The sequence below is a fragment of the Chelonia mydas genome, chromosome 2, assembly GCF_015237465.2.
Source record: "Chelonia mydas isolate rCheMyd1 chromosome 2, rCheMyd1.pri.v2, whole genome shotgun sequence".
Lineage (NCBI taxonomy): Eukaryota > Metazoa > Chordata > Testudines > Cheloniidae > Chelonia > Chelonia mydas.
The window spans coordinates 258,762,835-258,780,243 of record NC_057850.1 but is presented as its reverse complement, the minus strand read 5'-3'; the positions used below and the strand labels follow the sequence as shown (position 1 = coordinate 258,780,243).

General features: G+C 44.7%; 1 protein-coding gene and 1 long non-coding RNA gene across 5 annotated transcripts in view; one reads left to right on the top strand and one right to left on the bottom strand.

Moving 5' to 3' along the window:
- Positions 1 to 3,539, bottom strand: part of LOC119565445 — a 46,751-nt gene extending 43,212 nt beyond the window's left edge. Inside the window, exons 1-2 of one of the 2 annotated variants that reach the window (XR_005224147.2) lie at positions 3,246 to 3,539; positions 2,019 to 2,119 (exon numbers count right to left, since the gene is read on the bottom strand). This is a non-coding gene — a long non-coding RNA (uncharacterized LOC119565445). Of the gene's footprint in view, positions 1 to 2,018; positions 2,120 to 3,135 lie in introns of both variants that reach the window. The other variant, XR_005224146.2, reaches the window with a different exon arrangement.
- Positions 3,540 to 3,746: 207 nt separating this feature from the next.
- The window catches only part of SMARCC1 (SWI/SNF related, matrix associated, actin dependent regulator of chromatin subfamily c member 1), a 191,879-nt gene continuing 178,216 nt past the window's right edge, over positions 3,747 to 17,409 (top strand). For 2 of the 3 annotated variants that reach the window (XR_006289179.1, XM_037891338.2), the window contains exons 1-2: positions 3,826 to 4,069; positions 16,860 to 16,979. Coding sequence is in view for 2 of the 3 variants with exons in the window: in XM_037891338.2 (XP_037747266.1) it covers positions 3,830 to 4,069; positions 16,860 to 16,979 (360 nt within the window). In the remaining variant the exon portion in view is untranslated. Of the gene's footprint in view, positions 4,070 to 16,859; positions 16,980 to 17,409 lie in introns of all 3 variants that reach the window. The other variant, XM_037891337.2, reaches the window with a different exon arrangement.

Below are 17,409 nucleotides of genomic sequence, written 5' to 3'. Positions count from 1 at the left end.
TCATACTTGTTTGCACCACTCAAGAGGTGAATGGACATCTTCTGCACTAGCTGGAGCTTGTCGTTGGACAGCAAGTTTTACTTTAAGGTGATGTAAGTGTAACAGGATAGCTGGCCCCTTAAATTAAATCAGGCTCACCACTCCTGTTCCAATCCAGATGTGTTCTAGTGTGGTGTAATGAGGAGGGGGGGTGCTATCCCACAGAGTTACAAATGAGAAACACCCTAAAGGCAAGAGAGTCCACAAGCCACTGTCTAGTTTCCTCATGGAGGAGATGCCCTGAAAGAGAGTTTAGAACTGAGCCCAGAGAGGGAGTTCCCAAGAACAGAAAACAATTATGCTCAGAGCTTCAGGGAGGGGGTGGCTGTGAAGGGAGTGATGAGAGTTTCCTAGTGAAGCCAGATCAGGCAGCCAGAGAGTCACCTACAAATTTCTCTTGACCACAGACCGGTGGCTGGAGAGAGCCAAAGGCTCTCTGAGGTGGAGAGCTGAAGCTAGAGGGCCAGAGAAGGATGAAGGCTGATGGAGAAGGGAGCCCACTGACCTCTCCAAACCTGAAAATTAAGCATGACAGAGAAACAGCCCAGCTAGAGGGGCTGGGGTGAGGTGCAGAGAGATGCCAGACCTATCTCAGAGAACTGGATTGTGATGAGAGATGCCAGAGCTGTCTTGGTGTGCTGATAGAATGTTGGGACTTGAACAATTGAAAGTATGGTTTGGACTGTACTGGGGAATTCTCGAGTACGCGGGCGGGACTTTTAAAATAAATTAACCCTTTCTGAACAAATGTAGCACTCACTGGTTTGGAGTAGGTACTTGAAATTTGGTAGGGGAGTTGCCTTTGGGACATGGATGTTCCTTTTGCCATTGGGGTGAAAATCCACCTATACTTGGACAAGTTAAGCCTTTGATAACTCACAGTTCACACATTCTCAGTAGAAATATCTTTGATATTTAACAGCTAAAATCTCCAAAGATTCCATCCTCACTGAGCATGCCTGAGTCTCTCGGTGCTCCTAATGTGACTGGCTTCACATAAGCGATCCCTTCAGACTGATCAAGCATGTTCCCTCCAGTCCAGGGCTACAGAGGTGAAGCCAGTCGTTTCCTCAGTGGCTGCTCGATGGAGCTGGGCATGAGAACTGAGAGCAGGGAGCCTGTCTATTCTGTGCTCTATGACCACATGATCCTTTCATGGCACCCAAGCAGCCATCTGAATTGGATGCAGAGGGAACAAAAGCCAGGACAGAGAAAAGACTAGATTGGGACAAGGAGTCTGGTCAGAATGCGACTGGAAGTGGGGAAGAGAGAGACTGGATAGGCAATGAGACTGTGCCTAGCACGGGGGGAGGGAGCCTAGGACTTGAAGCCAGTCGGTGAAATAGAGGGAGCCAGTTGGCCATGGGGGAACACTAAAACAGATTGGACAAAGAACTAGAGGGAGACTGGGACTGGCTGGACAAGGAGCCAGGGAAGCAGTGGGTAAGGAGACTGAGACTGGATGACTATTATTAATATTACTAAAAAGAAAAGGAGTACTTGTGGCACCTTAGAGACTGACAAATTTATTTGAGCATAAGCTTTCGTGGGCTAGAACCCACTTCATCAGATGCATGGAGTGGAAAACACAGTAGCAGCTATATATACACATAGTACATGAAAAGATGGGAGTTGCCTTAGCAAGTAGGGGGGGGGTCAGTCTAACGAGAATTCAATTAACAGTAGAATAACAAGGGAGGAAAAATCATTTTTGCAGTGGTAATGAGGGTGGTCCATTTCAAACAGTTGACAAGATGGTGTGAGTAACAGTAGGGGGAAATTAGTATGGTAAAATTAGTTTTTATAATGACCCAAAATGCCTTTTCCGTTGCTGAACTTGGCAGGACAGACATATTGACATTTTGCGTCATCAAAACCACAGAAGTGGAGATTTTCATAAGAGAAAGAAGAGGAACAGCAGCTGAAATGAATTTAGAAATAGACAGGTTGTAATGACATATATTAATGATATTACCTACTTTCATTTATTTCAGAGACTCTCATACACTCTGGAGATACTGCTATCCATATGGAATGCATTCTAGGTTCTGATAAAAGCAGTTCATCATGAAGTTTGTCCCTATAACGGCACAGTTATACCAACACAAATGTTATTTTACAGTATTCTGATTACATCTGCAGTTCGGCATGGCATCCTAATATCCTGTACGCTTTGTTCAGTGTGCTGGATAGCTTTATAACCCATTAGAGATACTGCATTGTGCTGATAAACTTTGTGTAGCTTATTCAGAGATTAAAATGTCTCTGCAGGTAACGTTAGGGGAAGAATTCTACACATTCAGGCTATGTCATCAGTGCAAAAAAGGTGTGTTTATACCCTTACAAAACCTGTGTGTCTGTTATGTGCTTCCACTATCAAGTGTCCCTGAAGAGGTAAACTGTAAACCCAGAGCACCCATAAGGTTAGAGCTCTGGAAAAGGGTGCGATTAAGCTCCTGGGGAGTCTGGGTGTCAGCACTGACCCTGGGGTCCCATTTCCACAAAAGAGTAACAGACAGGGAGCCTATGCCTAGAAATTGTGCCAGACAGGCCAAGGGGAGAGAGAGACAGGGCTACAGCCTACTTAGAGCACATGGGTCTTGTCTATTGGGACTCAAACACAGAACCCCGATGCGTATCCAGCTAGGGGGAGCGCTACCTAGGTTGTGTGGCATAAGGCACTGATAGTTTTTACCTAGATGTAGCTAGGTGAGGTCAACCCTATACCTCCCACTAGGGGTTGACTTCGACTAGTTACACTGAGATGAAAACTACAGTGCCTTGTATCCACGGGGATTTTACAGCGAGATAGCTAGGAGTTAACTACCTAGGTAAAAACACACCTTTTTTGCACTGATGACATAGGCTGAATGTCAGACCTGGAGCACGGATGATTAGGCCTGGCTGGGCAAAGGGGCTGGGATTAGAGGATGAAGGCAGCCAGGGGGTGGAAGGGACAGAACAGGGATAGTGAGGGGCAGATGAGTCTGTAACCACTGGGCCCCCTCCTCTCTAGGGCCAGAACTGCGCTCCTGAGTGTCAGCACCCAGCTACGACTCGACATGTCGTAGGGCATGTCTCCCCCCAGACAACAACCTTATACTGCTACCAGTCTCCTCAGCACAGGAGACAGCGGCCTGCGGACGGAGCCGACGCCGTGGATGGCCCGCGCGGGCGACCTGAGGACAGCGGGACACAGCGCTCACCCAAAGCGCCAAGCGGGCGTCGCGCGCACTCGCGAGGCGGGAAACTGACGGTTCCAGGCTGCCTCATACAATCCCCCCGTTCCCGCCCACAGCGCGTGCAGCGTGACACCGCAGCAGCTGGGAAGGCCGCAGGCACCACCGAGCCGGGAAGCGAGAACGAGGCTGGGAATTCCAGAAACTAGAAGCTCAAGCCCTCTCCATCAGCGTCGAAATGGCACATGCGCAAAGCGCCCCATAAGATGCTTGGACTAGTGGGCGCATGCGTACACGCATAGTGCGGCCCGTGCGGGGCGGTTGAGGTTTGACGCATGCGTGCACAGCAGGGTTGGGGGGAGGGGCAAGCGTTGGAGGTCAGACTGGATCTCACAAGCGAGAGTACACGGAAAGGGGGGGAGAGTGGGAAACTAGCGCATGCGCAGAGATAGCAGGCTTCTGGAGTGTGCGTGGAGCGCGGCCCAGAGTGCCGACGCAGAGGCGGTGGCGGCGCGGGGGGGTGGGGAACCGGCGCGTGCACGGCGGTGGCGGGGGCAGGGAGCGGTATTCCCGAGCATGCTCCAAGGGGCGGGGCGTGCGGGGCTCGGCGCATGCGCGGAGGGAGGCGAGTGGGAGGCGCAGGGCCGCGGTGGCGGCGCTCGGCGAGAGTAACAATGGCAGCGGCAGTGACTGCAGGTGGCGGCCCCGGCCCCGGGGCGGCGGCGGGGCTGGCGGCCCTGTCCGTGTCGCGGCGGAAGGACGGCGGCCCCACGGGCAAGTTCTGGGAGAGCCCGGAGACGGTGTCCCAGCTGGACGCGGTGCGGGTCTGGCTGGGGAAGCACTACAAGAAGGTGCGGCCCGGCCCGCGGGGACTGGGGCGCTGAGGGGCTGGTGGTGGGGGGGGGGAGTCTAGGGAAGCGCTCCAGGAGGGGGCGGCCTGGCCCGCGGAGGGCCTAGGGAAGCGCTATGGGAAGGCCCAGCCCGCGGGGGGGGTCGAGGGAAGCGCTATAGCAAGGGCCGGCCCGCGGGAGTGCTACAGGAAGGGACAGCCCGGCCCCGAGGAACTGAGGGAGCCGGGGTGGGAGGAGGGGGGAGGTCTAGGGAAGCGCTACAGGAAGGGACAGCCCGGCCCCGTGGAGCTGAGGGAGCCGGGGTGGTGGGGGGGGATCTAGGGAAGCGCTCCAGGAGGGGGCGGCCTGGCCCGCGCGGAGGCGGGGGGGGGCCGGGGAAGCGCTACAGGAAGGGACAGCCCGGCCCCGTGGAGCTGAGGGAGCCGGGGTGGTGGGGGGGGATCTAGGGAAGCGCTCCAGGAGGGGGCGGCCTGGCCCGCGCGGAGGCGGGGGGGGCCGGGGAAGCGCTATAGGAAAGGACAGCCTGGCCCCAAGGAGCTGAGGGAGCGGGGGGGGGGGGTCTAGAGAAGCGCTACAGGAGGGGGCGGCCTGGCCCGCGCGGAGGCGGGGGGGCCCGGGGAAGCGCTACAGGAAGGGACAGACCGGCCCCGAGGAGCTGAGGGAGCCGGGGTGGCAGGGGGGGGTCTAGGGAAGCGCTACAGGAGGGGGCGGCCTGGCCCGCGCGGAGACGGGGGGCCCGGGGAAGCGCTACAGGAAGGGGCGGCCCGCCGCCAGCCCCGAGGGCCGAAGCGCCCCAGGTAGTCTGGGAGCGGTAACAAAGGGCCAGCCGCTCCTTTGGGCGGTGGGAGCGGGATCCCGGCCCTCGGCGGGCTGGGGGTTCAGCGGGCCCGGCTTACCGGCCAGCGGGCTGGTTATGTTACTCTGCAACGGTCGCTCGCCCCGGGGCATCCCGCTCCGCTCCCCTCCCCAGGCTGTGGTGGCTTCGCCAGTCCTAGCCCTCTGCTTTTCTCTCAGCTTCAGCCTGTCTAAATCGACGCTGAAGAGAAGTCTTAAACATCAGGTTGAACCTAGTTTTCACCGGTTACACAACTTATAGGGAGCTCTCTTGATCTTGGTCTTAACTGTAGTTTCTTTGTGTGCAGCTGTGGGAATATATAATGTGTACTGGACTGTAAACTCTGTGACATGTATAGCACCAGCACAATGAGGCGCCAATCATGCTGAGCATGATTATAATATAATGGAGAGAAACTGTGGAGTTTTAAGTTAACTTTTATTTAAAACTGGGTTGCTGATGCTCTTTAGCTTAAGTACTTGTACAGCTTGTGCCTTACTGCAGTATCTGAGTGCAATCTGTTTATCTTCAAACACTCTTATGAGCTAGAAGGTGGTGAAGTGCTGTTATCCCATTTTACAGATGACGACTGACTTTCAGAGAATGACTTGCCTAAGACCTTGTAGAAAGTCTATGGTAGAGTAGGGAATTAAACCCAAGTCTCCTGAGTCCCAGGCTAATAACCTATCTGGACCAGCCGTCATTTCTATAACCTTATTAAGTTCAGGGCTCCATTGTCTAAATATAAAAGAACAAGAATTGAAAAATTTACCCAATGACCATTTTTCTGAGGACTGTGGCTTCATCTGCATGCAAACTTGCACTGGTTTAGCTAATGATTTTTTTAAGTCAGTATATTTAAGCCAGCAAAACCCTTTATGTACAGTTTTATTTCAGTTTGAATGGCTCATATTGATTTGGGTGAAATAGTTTCCTCATAGATTTAAGCTAAACCAAAATAACCCACTTTTAAATCAAAATAAGATTGTCTGCACAGTGTTTTGCTCTGGTTTAACAAAATTGTTTTTAAACTGATTTGTAACTCCAGTGCAGCTTTCTGATTATATACTTGTGTGGCCAATACTCTCTCAAAGCCACGACTCCTGCAATTTAAATAAAAGTACTTCCTAAACTGAATTTAAAACATGCTAATCAAATTCTTATTTATTAAAGCTTTAAAAACTTAATTATATATCTCTTGTTTTTGTTATACCTTTCCCTTTCCTTGTTCACTCCATGTCTTTTCCTGTAATAGCATGTAAAGTTATCACATGTCCTGCATTATCTTATTCAGTGTCTTTTTTCTTTCAGCCCATGTATTTCCATTCATTGTTTTCTCTACCTTATTTTCTTTTTAAGTCTCTCCATATTGTATTTCTCTGGTTTATCCCATCAACTTCTCCATCTTCCCATTCCACAATTCATGTGGGCCTTTGAAGTCTTACCAAATACTTAGTACCAGAAGGCTAAGCCTTCTAGCCAAAGTCCTAGATGAAAGTTGAGGAGCATTATCTGGAGCAAAACGCAGATGGGAAGCTAGATATTTCCCCATCCTTCACCTAAGCTGCTGAGAGAGGGGGGGTTAGAAAACCTGCTGTTTCATAGATTCATAGATATTAAGGTGAGAAGGGACCATTTTGATCATCTAGTCTGAACACCTGCACAATGCAGGCCATAGAATCTCACCCACCCACTCCTGCAAAAAACCTCTCACCTATGTCTGAGCTATTGAAGTCCTCAAATCGTGGTTTAAAGACTTCAAGGAGCAGAGAATCCTCCAGCAAGTGACCCGTGCCCCATGCTACAGAGGAAGGCGAAAAACCTCCAGGGCCTCTTCCAATCTGCCCTGGAGGAAAATTCCTTCCCGACCTCAAATATAGTTCCTGGACTATGGTGGGGCTCCATCGTTTATATCAACCTGAAGCCTAATTGGTTTCTATAAGCATGAGGTTCCTCCAATATTTCTGGGTCCTAGAAGAAAGGAGTGTTCTTTTACTCCGTTTCCCAAGATTTCCATCCCAGAGTCCCTGGCTAATGTGAGAGAAGATTGTTTATCCACTGCTTTACCACTCTTCTAGCCTCAGTTTGAGTCCTCCTTCCTGGGGAATAGAATCAGTACCTGCCCTCTTGCTGTTCAGACCTTTCCTCAAGGAAGGGTATCAGAGTGATGTTAACTCAGTTCTTGTTAATTTCACTGCTGCATATAGGATTCTGGATTGTAGCTGTGAAAACTGGCAAGAACTTTTTCACTCTGTTGTAGCTTGTTAAAGCTCTTAGCGTCAGGAGAGGCATTGTATCCATCATAGTGTAGGCTTAAGACAGCAATTCATTGGTTAAATGCGAAGGTAATTTTAACCATAATGGCCAGACACTTAATATTTTTCTTACATGAAAATTTAGATTCTGCAAAGTTGATAGGACTTGCCTTGAAATGATATCTAATCATTCTTGGCAAGTGAATTTTTTAAGACCTCTATAAAAGAGAGGTGAATAGTCTTTTTAAAAACTGGGGAGGGGGGGATTAAAAACTGCTTCTCCATTTTGGCAAACAAAGGAATTTATATAGTCAAATGTTTTTAAATATTAGTAAAACTAGAGCATCAGATGTAAATGTTTATCATCTTTCTATTAATAAGACTAATAGCAGTTTTCACAGGTTACAGTTTTTATAGTGAACTATTTTAGTCTTACTGTATTAATGCGAAAACTTCCATTGACTTCAACTGGTGCAGGATAGTGTCTTTAATAAATTGAACAGTTTGTCTGGTTGAAAAATTTGTGGCCTGCATGACACATGGAAACTGAAGAATCCAGGCTTTTTAAAGAAGAATTAAGTTTCTGGCTTTCGATTACGCAGGTAATTTTCCAACTGAATCAAATGTAAATCAGTGCAGTGTTGTCTTCCTGAGTCTGCAGACAACCTGAAACTAACTCTAAGGGTGAATTCCCTCACCCTTTATTAATCTCATTAGGATATCAGTGCTAAAGACCAATGATGACGCTAACATCAAAAATAGCTCTTTAATTGTTGATCATTTCAGTGGGATACATGGAGGAAGGGCATGGGAATGAAGTCCACGGAAGGAGGGTGGGAATTGGGAGTTGCTGTAGTGAAAGAAATCCAAAGGGAAGAATAGAAGGTGCACATAAATACAGGAAAGAGGAAGAGAAATCAAGAAAGAAGGATGGGGAAGGAAGAGAAACAAAAAGCAGATATAGTGGTCACCTTATTTTTCCATTGACCAAGTTTGGTAGATGAATTAATGTGAACAATTGAGCCATAAGTCAAGTAAAATTGCTAGTTAAAACAGTGATACTGTTAGTGATATTGAATTGATAGCAAGGCACTCTAAAAGTTCAGTGACTACAAAAACAATTTTATTCACGATCTGTGTGCAAATCTATTGACATAACTGGGAGTTATGCTGTCGATTGAAAGTAGTAGGGAGTCTTACATTTCTACTCCCACCCTTTGACCATAATAAAAAATGGAATTCAGACCTCTCCTCTGAATGAGTTTGATCCCAACGCTTTGTATTGTGGGGTTCTTTGAAGGCCTAGTCAATTGTGTTTGGAGTGTTAAATCCTTTTCTGGTCAGGACTGAGATATTCTTTGACCTAATGCACATAATGTGGGACAGATACCGGATAAAATACTATTTTACACAGAAATCTAATTCAAACTATGAGAAGTTGAGTAAATTATTTAATATAGTTTATTTATAGTTCACTAATGATCAGAGGCTCCACTTATCAGGCCCTGATGTGCATGTACAGCAACTAGCATCATGTTATATTAATGATTACACAACTAATTGTTTTCTATTAAAATACCTCTCTACTTTATGCTGTGCCATTTATAGTTCTACTGGAAATATTTTCTTAACATTTTGGGTGGTCTTTAATTTCCAGCACACATTTTCTTCATTTAACATCCAACACTTTTTATGCTAAAGAGATCAACAAATAGCTTTGGCATTAAAGATTATAGACTCACATAACTGTGGCTGGAAGAGAGCTAGAGAAGTCATCTAGTCCATCCTTCTGTGCTGAGGCAGAGCCAAATATACCTAGACTATCCTTGGCTGGTATTTGTCTAACCTGTTCTTAAAAACCTCCAATGATGAGGTATTCCACAACTTCTCTTGGAAGCCTATTTTGGAGCTTAAGTACCCGTATAGTTAGTTTTTCCTAATATCTAACCTAGGGCCTTGTCTATACTGCTGCTTTACAGCAGTGAACTTTCTCGCTTAGAGGTGTGAAAAAACACACCCCTGCATGATGCAAGTTTCAGCACTGTAAAGTGGCAGTGTAGACAGTGCTACAGCGCTGGAAGCCACTCCCCTCATGGGGGTGGTTTTTACACCTCTGGGAGAGCTCTCTCCCAGCACTGGAGCTGCGACTACGCAGCCACATTAAAGCGCTAGCGCTTTAATTTTGGTAGTGAAGACATACCCGAAATCTCCCATGCTGCTGATAAAGCCTGTTACTTATTGTCCTACCTTCAGTGGATATGAAGAACAATTGATCACTGTCATCCTTTGTGATAGCTGTTAATAATTTGAAGACTATCAGGTCCCTCCCTCAGTTGTCTTTTCTCAAGACTGAACATGCCCAGTTTCCTAACCTTTCCTTATAGAAAAGGTTTATAAAACCTGACCTAATCTTTGTAGTTCTCCTGTGGACTCTCCAATTTGTCCACATCTTTCGTAAAGTGTAGCAGCTAGAACTGGACACAGTACTCCAGCTCAGGCCTCACCAGTGGCAGTAAGAGCAAGACAGTTACCTCTTGTGTCTTACATACAAGACTCCTGCTAATACACCCCACAATATTAGCCTTTTTTCATAGCTGCATCACATGGTTGGCTCATATTAAATTTGTGATCCACTATAATCCCCAGATCCTTGTCAGCAGTACTACTACCTAGCCAATTATTCTCCATTTTGTAGTTGTGCATTTGATTTTTTTCTTCCCTGAGTAAAGTACTTTGTACTTGTCGTAATCGAATTTCGTGTTGATTTCAGACCAAAGACGTAGTCCCTGGGCATGATTTTCAGGAATGTTAAGCACCTCCAAGTCTAGCTGCAGTCTGCGGGTGCTCAGTGCTTCTGGTGGCTACAAAAAGCACTGACAGATGGTATGGTGGAGATCTGCAATAAAAACAAATGGGTAAACAGCTGGTGTGCTGCCTCAGAATGCAAGCAACATGAGGATTGGCTGTCTTTTGAGTGTGTTTAGTGGGTATGATTTGGGATTCTGACTGAATAGTGAAGTGATCTGAGCCACAAAATTTTGTTTTTCAAATTGGTCTAATTTTTACTACTGCAATAGACTAGTTTTGTTTACTAAAACAAGGTTTCTGTTTTTCCTTTTAATTTTAAATAAGGGGCCTCTGTGCTGGTTGAAACAGTGGCTTGATGGCAGTGGTGCTGAAAATCTGCTATGTAGGCACAAAAGTTAGAGCACAGACATCAGCAGTGCCAGCTTCCCCCACACAGTTCTGTTAACATGCCTCAACCCTGACCTGGAGGGATGTCGCATGTTGTTTCAGTCCTTGGCAGCTGTTAAAGTGTTAATTTTAGTGGTTTGTGACATGTACCTGTAGACTGAGACCAACTTGTTTCACATTAGCTACTAGTATCTGGGTTGGAAAAACTTGTCATCTCCATATTCGTTTCATAGTCTCTTATCAGTACCATTGGAACATTAAATTAGCAAAAAGAAAAGGAGTACTTGTGGCACCTTAGAGACTAACCAATTTATTTGGTTAGTCTCTAAGGTGCCACGAGTACTCCTTTTCTTTTTGCGAACACAGACTAACACGGATGTTACTCTGAAACCTTAAATTAGCAAGTGTTTCTCTGCTAATTTCCTTTGAGCTAATCTGAAAATCAATTTTTTTTTTTAAAGGAGCTAAAGATACAAATCTAGTATTGTTGTTGCTGTTCTGCTTTTAGCTCAAATCATTGAGTCTAGCTATGATTAATTGTCAGGAAAGTGGTGGTCTTTTGTGTGAAAGTGCTACAACATACAGTTGAGTTATTTAAGGATGGTGGTGGCCTTAAAGTTGGGTTGCTTTTGTATCCAAATCTGACATTTTAGTGTTATTTCTGCATGTGTCTTATATTGTTTCCTGTAGTGCCAACAGTCTGCTGGGTGAGTTTACAAACACACAAGAAGGCATAGACCTTGCCCTAGGGCAGCTTACTCTAAAACTTTTTATTGTGTTTCCTTCTCTGCAGGCTCATACGCTGCCTCTGCTCATTATGGGTGAAAGTAATATGAATGATTCTTGTAAGCTTCACTGCTGTCTCCTTCCCCAAAAAATCAACTATGAATCAGCTGGCAAATAAGAATCTGGTTGGATTAATATTGCTGGCAAAAGCCCATAGCAAGGCCCTCTTGCACAGCTTTTTCAGATAGTGAATGAGAGGACCCTTCAAAGTTTTTCCTTTGATGTAGCAAAGTGTTCTATCCTCTTATTGTAGAGGGGGAAATGGAGGCACAGAGGTTAAATGATATGTCCATGTTCAAGGTAACACAGCAAATCTGAGACAGCATTAGGACTCCTATATTCTATTTCTGATTATTTCCTTTTCCAACAACTTGACAGCCCTCAAGTTTAACTTGACTCTGTGTGAGGTGGGAGTGGGATTCACAAATCTCTATTAAGAAATAAGAGTGAAAAAAATGTATCTTCAAAATATATCCAAACCCCCAGGTGCATTTTCCTGAGGGGGAGCGGGGGGACTGGAATTCTAACTAAAGTAGCAGCTAAAATATATATAATAATCCAGGTTAAGAATATTTTATTTTTTCTAAATATTGGTATTCTGGAGTGAGGTTACATTTTGTGCTCTTTAAGTTTCTAAGTTTTGTTACAGTAGGCTGAAGAAAGCTTCAGAAACAAAAAAAAAAAAAATGCAACTTGTTTTGAGTGCTGGTAAGCAATATGATCTGAAGGAATGAGCATGGATTGTGGAGTCAAAATGTTTAGAGTTCTAATCCTACTTTGGTTACTGACTCTTAATGTGGCCTTAGACACAGAAAAACTGAAGCACAGAAGAGAATGTCTATCTGTACAAGAAGCACTTCATACTTACCTATTTTTAGAAATTTTAAGGGTTGGCTCACTTTTTACGGTGCTTTAAACTTAATGCACTATATAAAGTTTAAAAAAGTATTCAAACCATTTTAAATTACATATTTCAGGGAAATTAAACAGTAATAAAACTGGTTTGAGATGCTGTCAAACTGCAATGACGCAAGAGCCAGAGATGGCAGAATGGATCTGCCTTGTGAAATGGGTTTTCATGGTCACTAAGGTTGTCCTGTTATTGAATAACACTTTTATATAAAGGAAGTTCCTTTAGACAGGATGAAGATCATCCACAAAATAGCCTTTTTGGAAATGGTAGTATTTTTCTTCTTGGCATGCGCAGATTACGTACTGCTTTTGAGGGTGAGAGGATATGTTCTAACAGATGTAATGATAAGCACAGGTAAGCTACTCCACTTAGGTGCTATTGAGGCTGGTAGACCTAAAATTAGACCTGCCAGCTTTGCTTCTTGAACATGTGTGCACATGCTGTTCTTGTTAAATAAATATTTTGTCTTCCGAAACTTCTATTAAAATAGAATGGAAACAAGATTATAACATCTGACACTTGACTTCCCATGCTGTCAGTTCCATACACTAACTACTGTACAAGTTAACTTTGTAGCTTAGTAATGCGCATTTTAACTGCACTTTTTCCTATGCAATCTGGTTGATACTTGTTGAAGAATACTATTTAAACTGAAAGTTCAAAATGTTATGTGAAATCGGACAAGGTAGAGTGATGACTTGTTGTGCACGGTTGGCTCAGTTTTCTGGGAATTGCAGGGTTTTTGTTGGTGATTCAGCACAACCCTGTTTGTTCATCTAAACAGTTGTAAAATGAAGAGATTCAGTAACACTAATTGAGTTTTTGTTTTTAAGCCCTAAACTGTAGGAGCAGCAGTTTGTCACCTTTGTCACCTCTTTTACAGCCATATACGCTTACAGCACTGTATGAATGTTATGAAGTGCTTTCCTTCTTGGTTAAATAAGTCTTAAAACTTCCAGAAAATAGAGTAGTTAACAGACAAAGCTGCCTTCTTTTAGGTCACCTGATAGAATCCAGCCCAAATTAGGAGAGAGCGCTCTATGGTGGCCTGTATGAAATGGTTTGGTGACCTTTCTAGTTTATAGTGGGACGCTATCCACATTACAAAATTACCACAAATGTCTCCCCTTTTGGCAGAGAATTGAATAATTGAACAGGTTGAAAACCATCTGCCCTTTTTGTGTCCTTGACACACACACACAAGTGAGGCAACTTGGGGAATCTTGTGCTGCCATGTGTCGTTCGTATTCTTTGAATCATTAAAACTTCATTCTCCAGATATTGTCAGCCTTGCTTCTACAGCTAGTACAGCAACTCCTCACTTAAAGTCGTCCCAGTTAACGTTGTGTCGTTGTTACATTGCTGATCAGTTAGGGAACGTGCTCATTTAAAGTTGTGCAATGCTCCCTTATAACGTTTGGCAGCCACCTGCTTTGTCCACTGCTTGCAGGAAGAGCAGCCCGTTGCAGCTAGCTGGTGGGGGCTTGGAACCAGGGTGGACCAGCAGCCCCTCCATCAGCTCCCTTACCAGCTCCCTGCTCCCCTAAGTTCCCTGTGCAGCAGCTGCCCAGCAGGCTATCAATTACTGGCAGTTCAGCTGTCCTTTCCCCCCCCCCCCCCCCCCCCCCCACTGCCATGTGCTACTCCTGCCTTCTGCCTTGGAGCTGCTCCCAGGAGCCTCCTGCTTGCTGTGCAGGGGAGGGGAGAAGAGATGGGGTAATGTCAGGGTGTCCGTCTCCCCCCTACTCCTGTCCCCCGCTTACCCCTTCTCCATATAGAGCAGGGTGGGGACGGGACAGGGCTTTGGATGGAGAGAGCTTTTTAAAGGCAATGTACTTAGAATGGTGTCAGCATACTTAAAGGGGCAATGCACATCTCTCTCTCCCACACAGAGGGTGTGTGTCTCTGTCTGCCATGCTGTCTCCCCTCCCTCCATTCATGCCGCTTGTAGAGCGTGAGCCACATTAACAACAATGTGTTAACCGAGTGCTAGTTCATCATTTAGCAGTAAGGCATTCCCTGGGATTCCACCCTCTAACTTCACCACCTCAGCCAAGCTTCACAATCATCATTGCTGTGTACAGTATTAAACTGTTTGTTTAAAACTTATACTCTGTGTGTGTGTGTTTTTACACACACATTTTTTTCGCCAGAAATATAGTCTTTTGTCTCGTGAAAAACTTTTCCCTGGAACCTAACCCCCCCATTTACATTAATTCTTATGGGGAAATTGGATTCACTTAACATCATTTCGCTTAAAGTCGCATTTTTCAGGAACATAACTACAGCGTTAAGCGAGGAGTTACTGTACTAAGTCATTTACAAGTTTAAGTATTTAGTTATTGAAGTCTCATGGTGAGAAACCCATACCCTTTACAGGTTTCAGAGAAGCAGCCGTGTTAGTCTGTATTTGCAAAAAGAAAAGTAGTACTTGTGGCACTTTAGAGACTAACACATTTATTTGAGCATAAGCTTTCGTTAGCTACAGCTCACGAAAGCTTATGCTAAAATAAATTTGTTAGTCTCTAAGGTGCCGCAAGTACTACTTTTCTTTTTGCATACCCTTTACAGTATCCATCACTTCTTACATGCTACTTTAGTAACTGGCTTAAAGGGTTTTATTTGATTATTTAACAGGCTAAATTGAAATGACCAGCGCCTGATGTATGTAACAGAATGGTTTAACAAAAAATAGAAATATTTGTAGGAGTTCTGATTGTTATGTAACTATTCTGGCTTCATGAACTTCTCAAGGTACTCTATATATACACTCCTGGGGGAATTCTGTGCTACTGCGCATGTGCATAATTAATGAGCCCCGCATATTTTTAATTTTTTGTGCAGAAAAAAGCTTCTGCCAAAATGTTGCTGCAGATCCACGTTTTGCCCACCAGAGGGCGCTGTGGCGATAGAACAAAGCAGCAGCTCCCTGCCAGCTAGGGAAGAGAGAGAGCCTGTTTTCTTAACAGTGGGCCAGGTTAGGAGACGGGGGCCATGGGGAGACAGACAGCGTGGGGTGCTGGGGGTGGAGGGTCAGACAGGGGCTCAAGGGCTAGTGAGGGAGGACAGACTGGGGCAGGGGCTGAATGGGAGTAGAGGCACAGAGCCACAGAGGGAGGGAGGTGCAGGGCCACATGGTGGTGTGGGAGGAGGTGCAGAGCTACATAGGGACAAGGGATGGCTGGGTGGGGGTACAGACACATGGGGACAGGGGGAGGGGGTACAGAGCCTCATAGGGACATGAGAAGGGGGTGCAGAGCCACATGGGGATGTGGGGAGTAGGTGTCTGAATGGGGGTGGAGGGGCACATGTACGGGGTGCAAAGACACATGGGGGTGCAGGAACATGGGGACAGGCAGATGTGCCTGACTAAATGGGAGAGGCTAAGAGTCAGCCAGGGTCTGCATGGGGAAAGCTCCCTAACAATCTGTCCCCTCTCTCCCCCCCAAAATAACCCTCTTCCATACTTTTCCCACCCATACCCAACAACCCTCCCAAGTTCGTTACCCGTGACCACCCCAAGCCTTTGCACTGCTTCTGAGGGGTGTGGGAAATATGGTTCTATATTGTAGTTTAAATGAATTAGTACTCGGAGTTCTGGATTAATATGCCTAGTAAGGAATCTATTTGTCAAAAAACATTTCCTGAATCTTTTTTGTTGTCTGTATCGTTAAAGACATTCTTGATAACAGGTCTTTTGAAATAAATGACCAAAAATAATTGAAATTTGTGTGATTATATTGTGTTATTTTTGACAAATATAATAAATATGCAGAATTTTAAAATACTGTGTGCAGAATTTTTAATTTTTTGGCACAGAATTCCACGAGAAGTATATATAGGAGTCTGGCTAGACAGAAACAGTGGAAGATATAAGGCATTCTGGTTGGCTATTATATTAGTTGTTCACCAGGTAAATGGCTCAATGGTTAGTCTGTTTACTGACCAACTAACAGCCTCTCAGATTATGTATGAACTGGTCATACACTGAGGTACTGTGCCTGGGGAAATAAATATATCCTGGAGAAAAAGTACCTGATTGTAGATTGTTGCAAAATTGCAGAAATTTGGTCTTCTGGGTATATTTTTCCTGATTGTGCATGAATACACTAAAGGTTAGTGAATTAATGTGGAATACACAGGGTAATTCTTTTGCGAGAGAGAAGACAGTGTTTTCCTAGTGAGTTGTATATATCTGAGGGCTGGAATTAGCATTAGAACTCAATCTGATTTCTATCTCTAATTAAGTATTTAATCCTTTTCTGAAGAATATTGAATCCAGTGAATTAATAACGATCCACAGATATTTGCCAAATCTTAGACTAGATATTAAAGTACAGGTTATCATGAATCAGTCTAAAGCAATACATTAAATAAGCAGGAAAAAAAAAGATTTTGTAAATGTGGCTGACTATAATGACCATTCTAACATAGCTGCATTTCATACAATTAAATGACTGTTAAAGAACGTAAAATCCATGATTCTAAAAACTAACCAATAATGAAAAGCCAAAAATAGACTAATGTCCACTGTTTGCTGATGATGAGCTGTATTACAGAAATACATACCATATCCCCTCTCGTGGTTTATGGCAGTGTGGTTTATTTGGGATTGAAAGCATAGTTCCTGAGAACTAAAACTGAGTTTTGTTTATGTATTTTAAAGATTATGAGTCTAAAAGCTAGCGCAAAAAAAAAAAAAAAAAAAGGTGCCCTGAAGCTTGCTGGAATTGGTCTTTGAATTGCCAAAGGAATTGTACTGTCGTTCTCCCCCATCTCCAGTAAGTATGTGTTTGTGTCTTTCAGTATGTTCAGGCAGATGCTCCGACCAATAAAACATTGGCTGGGCTGGTGGTGCAGCTGCTGCAGTTCCAGGAAGATGCCTTTGGGAAACATGTCACCAATCCTGCCTTCACCAAACTTCCTGTGAGTATTTGAATGCCAAGAGCGACTGCCATTATAGCAGTATACTTCATTCTTGTTCATCCAATATTTTTGTTGCCAAATGACACAGTGGCACAGTTCCAGCTGAGAAGGTAGATCTGTGGCTGTTCTACAGTCACTGTCAATGCTTAATGCAGATGAGCGAACAGCTTGGTCCTCCTGTCTTGTGAAACAAGCTTTAAGCTTAAAACATCCTGCCATTTCAATATTCAGTAGCTCATTTGAAAGTGAGGAGTGGTTTTAATTTTCAGATGGCATAGTAATTTTTGTAGGGTCAAATCTGGAAATATTTTACCATAACTTGGATTTGATCTTTATCAGCAATACTGATAGCTTTATAACTTTCAACTTTGGTCAAAAATTTTTTACCAGATTTCACAGTTTATTCCTCATAATTGTGGCTATGTTTTAA